The sequence below is a fragment of the Gopherus evgoodei genome, chromosome 9, assembly GCF_007399415.2.
Source record: "Gopherus evgoodei ecotype Sinaloan lineage chromosome 9, rGopEvg1_v1.p, whole genome shotgun sequence".
Classification (NCBI taxonomy): Eukaryota; Metazoa; Chordata; order Testudines; family Testudinidae; genus Gopherus; species Gopherus evgoodei.
Genome location: NC_044330.1, coordinates 103,600,354 through 103,612,387, shown reverse-complemented (window position 1 = coordinate 103,612,387; position 12,034 = coordinate 103,600,354). Strand labels below are relative to the sequence as shown.

At 45.2% G+C, this 12,034-nt stretch overlaps 1 protein-coding gene across 4 annotated transcripts in view; it reads right to left on the bottom strand.

The window, feature by feature from the left end:
* MAP7D3 (MAP7 domain containing 3) overlaps nt 1-10,477 on the bottom strand; it is a 66,023-nt gene extending 55,546 nt beyond the window's left edge. For 2 of the 4 annotated variants that reach the window (XM_030574489.1, XM_030574492.1), the window contains exon 1: nt 8,467-8,487. In XM_030574489.1, the coding sequence (XP_030430349.1) occupies nt 8,467-8,472 (6 nt within the window). In that variant the 5' untranslated portion in view covers nt 8,473-8,487. Of the gene's footprint in view, nt 1-8,466; nt 8,488-10,352 lie in introns of those variants that run through there. The other 2 variants (XM_030574491.1, XM_030574490.1) reach the window with 2 other exon arrangements.
* Between the last annotated feature and the right edge of the window lie 1,557 nt (nt 10,478-12,034).

The window sequence follows — 12,034 nt, the reverse complement described above, 5'->3', positions numbered from 1 at the left end:
GAGAATGATATGAAATTTAAAGAATTAAACTCCAACATTTATTAAAACTGAAAATCACTGCACCCTAAAATCTTTGTTAAGGTACAGTTTAGGTTGCAGGCACATCTTATTTCTAATACAGTTACACTTACAGACCCCAAACACGTAATAAAGAGATGGTCTCCACCCCAGAGTTTATAATCTGGATGTGTGAAAAGACGACAGGAAAATGAAAACTAACAAGGAGAAGAGGACAAGGGAACACTTAAAAAAAGCATGTTTTGCATAATAAATCAAGGTCTCAGTTCACCTTGCCTAGCCATTGTCAAATAGAAGAGATGAGTCTTAAGGAGGAAAACAAAGGAGAATAAGGTGATGTCCGCCAGTTTGGTCAGGGGATTGATGATCAAGGCCTATCATATCTAGAATGTAATACAGACCAATAATCTGTAATGTAAGTCAAAGCATTACATTTCTTTCAAACAAGCTTGAGAAAGCTAAAGTGAAAGGTGAAAATTTTCAACTATAACAGGAAATTTGTTTAATTACTGGTATCTACAGATATATATCTCTGTAGATTCCAACTCCTGGGTCTGATGCCAATGGAAAATAAGTCAGGGGTTCACACTGTTTTAAATTGCAGAGTCTCTGAGGCACCTTAGTCAGAGAACGTAGTTATATGGCTACTGCAATACCTATGCACCCCCTTGAATTCCCAGGGCGGCTCATTTCAATTGCAAAAGGTGACATGCTCAAATTAAAGCCCAGTAAAAGGTACTAGGAGAAAAATATTTTCAAAGTTCTCTCCAAACTCTGAAGGAAAAAAGGTGGAAGAGCTGTAAACTAGAGATGGGGTATCTTCTAGGAATAACTACTAATGATAAAAGCGGCAAAGAGTCCTGTGGCACCTTACAGACTAACAGATGTTTTGGAGCATGAGCTTTCGTGGGTGAATACCCACTTCGTCTGATGTATTCACCCACGAAAGCTCATGGTATTCACCCACGAAAGCTCATGCTCCAAAATGTCTGTTAGTCTATAAGGTGCCACAGGACTCTGCTGCTTTTACAGATCCAGACAAACACGGCTATCCCTCTGATACTAATGATAAACTAACTGCAAAGATAACTCTCTCTGTGGATCCCTCTCTTGGATATCAAGAGCTCAAAGAATATTTGAAAAATAAAATTCAATAGAAAACAGACACCATGCAAATAGAAGGTTAACTTGCTTTAAACAGAAAACAACAAATGTATGTATATCATAAATTACACACATACATACCACATTGACATTTATCATGGAAAACGAGGGTATTATTACAGGTATTTCCAATGCCAACTAAATGATTACAATTTTCAAATAAAAATACACTGAGTGATAACTATGATTTTCCTTTTCTTTATGTGTAATTGGCTGCCTGTGCTCAGACTCAACACTACTGCTCTCACTTACACACCAGATATTACTACAAAGGTCTGTGTGATTGGATGATCACGTGTACACCCACCAAAAGCTAACCATGAACTAAGAAATTATCTCTGGTATCCAGTTGGAAGTATTACCGAACCTTGAATTTTAGCTGCAGTAAACTGGGAAATTGAAATGTATGGAAAAAACCCAAATGAAACATAATATATATTATAAAAACTTTTTTTTTCATACTTCACATTTTAGAATGACAGGTGTTGAACTGTATTATAAAAACATAACAGGGACTTTTTCTTTTACAATTGAACCTATGGTTTCTGAGAGTCTGACAGGTATTAGTATTTACTCATTTTAGGTAATGACTTCAGGAAGACAAGATCTCACTATTGCACTGCACAAGCCCAAACCCCTGGCAATGTACAATACAATGCTAGTTTACTTAAATAGGTATCATTAGCTACTGCATAAATATTGATGCTACAGATAAACAGGTTAAAAAAACAACAGGTGTGTGATAACTATGGCATCTTCTGACCATTATATAATCATCATCAATAACTGGTTATAAAAAGTATAAAGTTTAATTAAATGTTTACAATAAAAACATTACTGATGTGAGCACATCAGAGTCCAGGACATACTGAGAACAACCTGGCAACTAACCTTTACATGAGGTTTTGAAGTGCGCAAGACTATTGACTCAAAAGACAACTTGAGCAGTACTTCACTGCCACTTCCCTCTGAACTTTGAATTAGACTTAGCTAGGCAGTTAAATTCCATGATTTGGTTTAGTAAAGGGTAGCACCCCAACAGATTTACAGATTGGAATAAAACCAGATATATTTTTAAATGGTATCCAGCACAGCATTCTATGGTATTTTTCCTCACAACTGCAGGAGGGTTTTAAATTCTCAAACAGAAATGCAATAAATAAATGCCTCCCAAATGTTGTGAGATTTTTTGATAGTAAATGATAGGCATGAGAAACAGATGGAAACACTGAACACACAACTGATTTACATCTTATTTATTCTAGACTATTTTGGATCCACAATTCCCAATACCAACAGAGGCAGAGATCCACCAATGACAACACCAGCAGAATGTACAGTTTAGACAAGATGAGACCAGAGTCTCTTCTAAACTACTGCTCCATTTAGTACTATCACTGAGAGACCCACAGGAAATTATGGATCTGAAAATTCTAGTATAGATGAAGCCTTAATGTGAAGGCAGAATGGTTCTGCGAGGATCAGTTAAAGAAAAACTGAATTAAGATTTAAACATTGTTAATAATTTCACTTGTCACTGAAGAGCTATTTTAAGCCTTTATTTTTATTTATGCTCAGCTGTGGTAGAATGTTATGTCACTTTGAAACTATTTTTCAGTCAGGCAAAATAAATAGCCTTTCATAATTTGGAGCAATTGAGGGAAAAACTTTCTATTTGCTATTTAAATAAGTGCTATTTAAAAGATAGTTAAGTGAGCTAAGCTCTGGGTAGACATTGCTAAATTCTATCCTATGCATTTCTGAAACTTGTACTCAATTAAGCAATTGATGGGTTTACAGAAATCCGTGCACAGTTCGCAAGCTTGTTGGTGTTTTCCCTACCCCCCAGAAGTACAGATCTCCAAATCTGCAATCTATTTACACTCTTACAAGAGCGGGTAGAGTATGGCCTGCAGGGTGCAGATTTAGTTAGATAGGTTAATTCTGTGTGCAGCTCCTACTGAAATCAATGGCAGAAGCTGGCCACCAATAGATACTACGGTGACAGATGTGCTAAATCAGGCCTGCACAACATGCGGCCTGTGTGGGCTCACTGTGCGGTCCACAGGGGGTGAGTAGGTGGGCTCACTGTGGGGGATGAGTAGGCAAGCAGTGGGTGAGGGTGTGGGGCTGAAGAGGTGGGTGGGCAGCGGTGGGGGGTGAGTAGGTAAGCCGGGGTGGATGGGGGGCTGAGGAGGTGAGCAAGGAGTCAGTGGTTGACCTGTTCTACTAATCTGGTCTGGATCCCATCCCCTCTCCAAGGGTTGCAGCTGTCTGGAGGTGCTGCCTTCCACACCTTTCTCAGTCACACCTCATTCATTCAACAGGGCAATTGATTACAAAGTTGGGGGAAGATCTTATTCTACTTCTAGCAAAAAGACATTTTTCTTTTACTTTTATTACACTACCTTAGGGGCCCGCTATAACATAATACCAAGGTTCAATACCGCTGTTTCAGTGGGGCAGTGCTGGGGAGGGAGGGTTTCTTTCCGTGTGGCGGGCAGTGCTGGGGGGGGGGGAGAGTATTTCGAGGCGACTGGGTGGCATTGGTGGAGGTGTTGTGTTTCGAGGGAGGGCTTGGCGGCGCTGGGACGGGGGTTGGCAGGGACGGGGGGGGGATTGGCCCTCAGCTGTTTTCTTTGGAGTAATATGGCCCTCGCCGTCTTACGAGCTGTGCAGGCCTGTGCTAAATTAATTATAGAAAAAACCTGAAATTGAGTAAATTTACTCAAAGTTTTCCAAGTGGTTGGGACCCAATTATGAGGGCATACTTTATAAATTTTGACCTTAGATGGAACAATCTGTATTTGAACTGCATTCTCGGTATTTTACCCAACAGGAATTGTGCCACATGTGTTCTAAATGCCTGATTAATCAAACGCACATTTAAAGAATTAAGTACTTAGGGATATCACTGTAATATTGACTGCAAAGGGATATTTCTGTACATATACAATATATATCCTAGAATTTATCATCCAAGTTCTCAGATCCCATTCATGAACATTTACGCTCAAACACGCTGTTGTAGGCATTACAATTTCTATTTCAAAAATGGGTGTGCTAAGAAAGAGGACAAGTGACCTACCTAAAGTCATCACCAGAGTAGGAGAAGTAAGCATAGGACACACAGGTAGTAATTTATACTGCTGTGCTTTTACCACATGACATGCAAGACTAGTGGTCTATAAATCTAACACAGTAGTCTATTGATGACGTTACCTTTTTAAATAGGAGATGGATCAAATCTTGATCGCATACTTTCCATTTTATGTTACTTTCAGAGAACAAGATGCAGAGACAGGCATTGGAATTAGTCAGAGGAAGGCCTGCCACCCCACCAAAAAAATAAATAAATAAAATAAAATAAAATTGGAGGCTTGAATATCATCAGCAGGAGGCTGGCAGAGGGGTGTGCTAGAAGAGATCTGGGAGAGGAGCACAGAGAAAGTTTTGGAGACTGCTCCTCAGTGCTCTGCAGAAGCCAGCAGGCTCTGGACAATACAAAACAGAAATAGCTCCTTCCCTCTTCAAGCAGCAGCAGATTGTGTGGAGATTAATTTATCGAACACCGAATAGCCAGGGACTGATCTGTAAAATAGAGCCCAGAGCCTAAGGCCTGGTCCACACTACGCTGTTAAACCGATTTTAACAGCGTTAAATCGATTTAATGCTGCACCCGTCCACACTACACTGCTCTTTATATCGATTTAAAGAGCCCTTTAAATCGATTTCTGTACTCCTACAAAACGAGAGGAGTAACGCTAAAATTGATATTACTATATCGATTTAGGGTTAGTGTGGACGCAAATCGACATTATTGGCCTCATTCTTTTACAGTAGCTACCCACAGTGCACCGCTCCAGAAATCGATGCCAGCCTCGGACCAGGGACGCATACCACCGAATTAATGTGCCTAGTGTGGACGCACACAATTGACTTTATAATATCTGTTTTATAAAATCAGTTTAAGCTAATTCGAATTTATACTGTAGTGTAGACATACCCTAAGACAGAACTCCGGTACAAATCTCATCATCCTTCCATTTTTCAGTTGCAGTACTTGGACAGCTCACTGGAACACTGCCCTTGGAATTCACTAGTACCTCTCTCTCTCTTTTGTATACACCTCTGACTTGTTTCCACGGCAGTAAATTTTTCAAATCCAACTGGAAGTCATAAGATAGATATGAGAATTGAGGTCAAACAGGGAATTTGATAGCCTTGTGTGTTCTGGACTACCTATCTGAGCACTGCAGGTTTAAGACTAGTTATACATCCTTCAGACAATTATCTGCGCTATAACTACTGAAGAAGTTAATAGAAAATTTGTTCTGAGGTAGACAGACAAAACCAGGCACATAACCATCATTCTGTGCTTCTGAAGTACAGTTCTACTACGAAAAAGGATTATGTAAAAGTGACATTGTTAAGTTAAATATTTATGTCAGTGATTCCTGAGGAAATTTGTTCAAAGCATTTTTTTTAAACTAGCCATGCTGCAAACTAAACTTAAGATTAAAGTTAAGATGGGGTGTCTTTCTTTCTCACACATCTACAATAGTACCAAAAATGTGCTGGTTAAGTGGAGCTGCAAAGGTATAACTAATTCCTTTCAGTTGGCCTGGACAGACAATTTGACCTTGCAATTTGAACACAGGCCCCAAGCCTGTAAATTACTCTAGGCTGGTGTACCCCTTCCTGCACCTACACAAAATTCCACTGACTTCTATGGAGGATCCATTCACGTATAACAGGGGTCGGCAACCTTTGGCACGCGCTCTCCAGGATAAGCACCATGGTGGGCCAGGATGGTTTGTTTACCTGCTGCATCCGCAGGTTCGGCTGATCACTGCTCCCACTGGCTGCAGTTCGCCATCCCAGGCCAATAGGGGTGGCGGGAAGCGGCGGCCAGCACATCCCTCGGCCTGTGCCACATCCCGCAGCCCCTGTTGGCCTGGAGCAGCGAACCACGGCCAGTGGGAGCCGTGATCGGCCAAGCCTGCAGACGCGGCAGGTAAACAAACCGGCCAGGCCAGCCAGGGTGCTTACCCTGGAGAGCCGCGTGCCAAAGGTTGCCGACCTCTGTATACATGAATGGATCCTCCATAGAAGTCAGTGGAATTTTGTGTGGGTGCAGGAAGGGGTACAACAGCATAGAATTGCCGATCCCTGACACAGAACAACCTGCAGGATCAGGATCCTGGTTAGTATACATTCTGTTGATAGGTGAGAAGCAACAGAAGCCAGCTCATTCTCCAATTGCGCTGATTCTGCAGAGGTAATTGGAGGGGGGGAAATAAACTTTATTTTTATGTCACTAACAAAGAGATGATAATACACAAATGGAGCATATTTTAAATGCGCTATTTTTATTCAGTCACTTTTCTGATTAGAACCTCACATTTTATTAGCAATCCACATGGAGCAAATTTATGGGTTAGATATTGAATGACTTTACTAATTTTTTTTAGTGGATATAAGCTCTGACCATATAGGTCTTGACTAGCCAAGAGAGATGAAAACTGTGACCACAGCAGATCTGTCAAAATATATTCACAGGAAGAAGGCACCGTGCTGCTGGCCTAACTCAAATTTGCAAAGATTTCCCACTTGAGCATACAGAGCTCTGAAAAAAAACAGAATTTGGCACTTAAAAACAAAACAAAAACACCAATGTAATAATACCCATTCACACATCACGGAGGGACATTTCTCAATGAAGCAGAGGTGAATGGCCCCAAGTTCTTGCAATGTAACAGCCAGTTGCCAACAAGATCACAACAGTCAAGATAAAGCATTTCATGACTCTAATAGACTAAAAAGGTAAAAGCAGCCTATTATAATTTAAAATAATTTCAAATATTAATCTGATTACCATATTATTCAAGAAGTAAATGCCTTCTAACAGATTAACGCCCTCTCTCAAATCTGCGCGAGCTCAGCAGTGCTTACAGAATTAAAATATCAGTAAAACCCTTTTGTCCACATAATAAGAGGCTATAACTTTGAAAATATCCAGAGATCAGATCAATGGAATTAGGTGGTGCCATTTATATGTAGTTGTTTGAGTATAAAATCATATTTTAGATCTAAGTTTAATACATTTCCTGGGCAGGCATCATTCACTGAAGTGTTAATCAAATTCTATTTGCAGGACAAAATTCTGTTCTCATGCTGTCTGGCTGAAGGCAACAGGCTGGACAAATGAAGGAACTTTGAACACAATGGAATTGCAGACCTGTTATTGAGGGCATGATTTGGCCTGCATGACCTCTTTATTCTAGGCAGTGCATGGAGAAAAAGCATGCTTTCCCTCAGATTGTGTAGGCACGGTTGAGAATGAGAAAAACCCATCGCTTTACTTTAAACTTAAATGTGAGAAGGAAGCTATTGAGAAATAAGAAGATCAGAACCCTATGATGCCAATTTTCAGAGCTTGAAACAGTGACCAGACTTCTACCAGCCAGAAGACTAAACCTACAACCAGAGGTTGCTATGAAAGACTGGAGGCATGGAAGAAGAAGCTAGTAAGGTCCAGAGTAAATGTTCTGCAAAGAAACCCAGACTCCATACCAGCAACTAAGAAAGAGGAGGCTCTTTGGTTTCTTGGCAGGACGCTGTCCATACTGCATATTAGCATCTGGCTACCAAGTATTAGATAAATCTGTAGCTCCTCTCAATCCTCTGTCTTTTGGAAGGCAGAAAGTTACATTCCTGCACTCTTCCCTTTACACACACTATCAACGAGCCTCTTGAGGTCCTCTTTGTTGCTGTGCAAATGCTGGAATGGGGATAGGGCAGAAGGGTCTTCGTTACTCTATTGCTCCTACTGCCTCCTAGCCTCCTATTTTTCAGTCCTCATCTGCAAATAGCTTCTGTGTCTGACTTGGTTGCAACTCACAACTTTGTCAAACAGCAGAAATAAAGTGTCATGATTCTTGTCAATATCACTGCTTCCCACAGAGTCCTGGATATAAAGCAACATCACTCTAGTCACTTGGAAAAAGCCATATTGAAATTGTCTGTTTGCAGACTCAAAAACACAGCACTATATTAATTCATGTTAGTTATCTTTGTAGCCAAAGTACTAAAATATGTTTTAGTTAAAATTCAGATTCTGCTCCATCAATTTTCACCTCCTATGGGAAAAATAAGGAAGAGGGTTTTTCAAGCCCTGCCATTTTTAGTGTCACATTTTAATTTGTTTTCTTAAAGAAGATCTTCACTTTAGAAAGGGTACCTAAGGCTGGACGGCCCTAGGTACCCTTCCCTTCTGGTTACCTGCATCTAGTCCAAGATAGCTGTTAAAAAGAGTGGATGCCATCTGCCTGGTGGTCTCTGGAAGGATTTTGATGGTCTCCAGTTTAGTTTCCATCAGATGAGTGTCCATCTCACAAAGCGCCATAAAAATTAGTAATTTCAGCAGAGAGAACAAAAACAAAGTGGACTCATAAAATAAATGACCCTTTCACTCTTAGTTAAGGTCCCTTCAGGTCAGGACTGAAAATTATGCTGGTGAAGCTGTGTTGCTACTACCTGTGCTCTCTCTAGTCTGTGGACAAACAGGTCTTGAGTCTAATGTCTTCTGTCAAATAATTATCTTCCACAAGCACTACATTCATCTTAAAATACTGGAAAGGGGAATCAACACACAGACAGACACACACAGAGTCCATATCTGACTTCTGCATCAAAGGAGGAAGAAAGACTTCCAGATCTGAGCTGAAGATTCAAGATCTTAAGACCAATTTGTAAGAGTCACCAGAACTCTTACATCAGTAATGGCACTGGTAGTCACAGAAACAGACCGATCACTTTACACACTGACAAAGTAAGTTTGCACACAGTTTAGGTTAGTTAATTTTTACATCAAACCAGAAATCATAACTCTTTCTTTCCTTTAGTCACTTCATTATGCTTAGTCTGGAATTATCAAAATGTTTTCATCTGTATTGAGTCACCCACAAATCTACTGTGTGCACACATGCACCTTGACAAGCAAAACACTCACTCTACACAGAACACAAAATGGATTAACAAGGACTCCAATATACATAACAAAATCTCCAACAGAAAAGAACAAACCAAAGCAGTTTCTAACAAACTAAATTGAAATATTTTTAGCCTTTACTGGAATCTTAATTCCAAAAAAGTGTTAAAGCAGCATTAAGAGCTTGATTAGGAAGCAACATTTCAGAATTCAGACCGTCCTGTCATGCCAACTTTGCAAGATACTGCAGCAGACACTGGGCATGACAACTGTGATGAGCTGTCTGCAAAAAATCTAGAAAATTGAGGCAAGACTCATTATAGAAATATAACGGTTTGGACTTTCAACAGATCACAAAAGGCAGACAATTCATTTTAAGATGAAGTCCTCAAGTGGCATTCATTCCTGTCTATGAATTGCAGATATCTCATATCAGCAGCTAAAGTCTTGTAGGAAAATTACATGCTGCAGTTTTATAGGCAAATGAGGGTGAGTGTAAGGCAGAGTAGGTATTTTTTTTTAATGTAAGTCAGACCCTGCCTATTAATACAACATCTATGCATTGGAGGGAGAAGAGGAGGGGGGAGAGATTTGTGTTTCATATTCCACTCAAGAAATATTTTGAAGTTAAAACCCAGGCGTAGGAAGGCCTGGGATTTTAAAGCTGTGAGAGACTCAGCAGAAGCCCTCGATTTCTTTTCCAGAACGCCCTTCCCATTGCAAAGCCGGCCCTGTGGAAGTGAGCCAGACAAGCAGCTCAGAGAAAGGAGCCGGGCAGGGGGAGATCAGAGGCAGGGTGGGGGGCAGCACAGACAAGTAGGGAGGAGTGGGGAACCCACAAGAGGGTCATGGTGTGGGGGGTGGGAGAAGGGGAGTTAGGCTGGGACAGGGTGTGGGGCTCAGGCCAAGGAGCGGAAGGGGGGACAGACACGATCTCCCCGAGGCCCTCTGCTCCCCATTCACCCCAGGGCCAGCGGGGGGCTGGGATCGCGGACCTGGCTCTCTGCTCCCGGGGGGGCGGGGGGCTGGGCCGAGAGGAGCCCGCCTGAGGGCCGCGTCCCTGGCCTGCTCTCAGGCCGGCCCCACGGGATCAGAGGGGACCGCCTCTGCAGCCCGGGACCCCGCTCCGCCGGCTGCAGCCAGAGCTCCGGCCGCGAGGTGCGCTGCCAGCTCTCACCCATCTGCTCCCGCAGCCCCTTCAGCGACGAGCCGCCACCCTCCGCCATCTTCAGCCGAGTGAAGGAACCGCGGCCGGCAGAGCCTCGGAAGAGCGGGAGCCGCAGTGCGCAGGCTCCGGACTGCCCGCGCCCGGCAGCGCCGCCGCGGGGGGGGGAATAGCGCCCGGAGCCGGCTCCTCCGCCCCGCCCCTCAGCGCCCCGCCCCCTCCCGCCGCCCCGCCCCCGAGCTCCCGCCATGGCCCCGCCCCCAGCTCCCGCCCGTCCTCCTCCCCGCCTGAGCCCCTCCCCCGCCCACTCAGCTGCCGCCCCCCCGCCCCTTTCTTTCGCTCTCCCACCCCTCCCCTTCTCCCACCCTTCCCGCCTCTCCCGTAGCCCCCCATCCTTCCCCCTCCTTCTCCCTTTCCTCACCCCCTTCGCTCTCCCACCCCTCCCCTTCTCCCACCCTTCCCGCCTCTCCTGTACCCCCTTATCCTTCCCCATCCCCCTCCCTTTCCGTTTCCTCACCCCCTTCACTCTCCCACCCTTCCCGCCTCTCCTGTACCCCCTTATCCTTCCCCATCCCCCCTCTCCCTTTCCTCACCCCCTTTGCTCTCCCACCCCTCCCCTTCTCCCACCCTTCCTGCCTCTCCCGTAGCCCTCATCCTTCCCCATCCCTCTCCCTTTCCCTTTCTGCACCCCCCTTCACTCTCCCACTCCTGCCCTTCTCCCACCCTTCCCACCTCTCCTGTACCCCCTCATCCTTCCCCATCCCCCTCCCTTTCCCTTTCCTCACCCCCCTTCGCTCTCCCACCCCTTCCCCTCTCCCACCCTTCCCGCCTCTCCTGTACCCTCATCCTTCCCCATCCCCCCTCTCCCTTTCCCTTTCCTCACCCCCTTTCGCTCTCCCACCCCTCCCGTTCTCCCACCCTTCCCGCCTCTCCTGTAGCCCCCTCATCCTTTCCCATCCCCCTCTCTTTCCTCACCCCCCTTCGCCCTCCCACCCCTCCCCTTCTCCCACCCTTCCCGCCTCTCCCGTAGCCCCTCATCCTTCCCCATCCCCCCTCTCCCTTTCCTCACCCCCCTTCGCTCTCCCACCCCTCCCGTTCTCCCACCCTTCCCGCCTCTCCTGTAGCCCCCTCATCCTTCCCCATCCCCCTCCCTTTCCCTTTCCTCACCCCCTTCGCTCTCCCACCCCTCCCCTTCTCCCATCCTTCCCACCTCTCCTGTACCCCCTCATCCTTCCCCTTCTCCCTCCCTTTCCCTTTCCTCACCCCCTTCGCTCTCCCACCCCTCCCGTTCTCCCACCCTTCCTGCCTCTCCTGTCCCCCTCATCCTTCCCCATCCCCCTCCCTTTCCTCACCCCCCTTTGCACTCTCACCTCTCCCCTTCTCCCATCCTTCCCGCCTCTCCTGTAGCCCCCTCATCCTTCCCCCTCCCCCTCCCAACCCTCCCCTTCTCCCACCTTTCCCGCCTCTCCTGTACCCCCTCATCCTTCCCCATCCCCCTCCCTCTCCCTTTCCTCACCCCCCTTCATGCCCCCTCTCCCCCTTACCCTTTCTCCTACCCCCCTTCCACCCTGCCCCGTCTCCACAGCCAGAGGAAACCTCTTCCCACCAGCTGCAGGATGGGCACAGTTCCTGCCAGACGCTTGGGGATCCTTTCAAGTCTAGCCCCCCTTTGCTGCACGTTTGCAGCCAGAGCA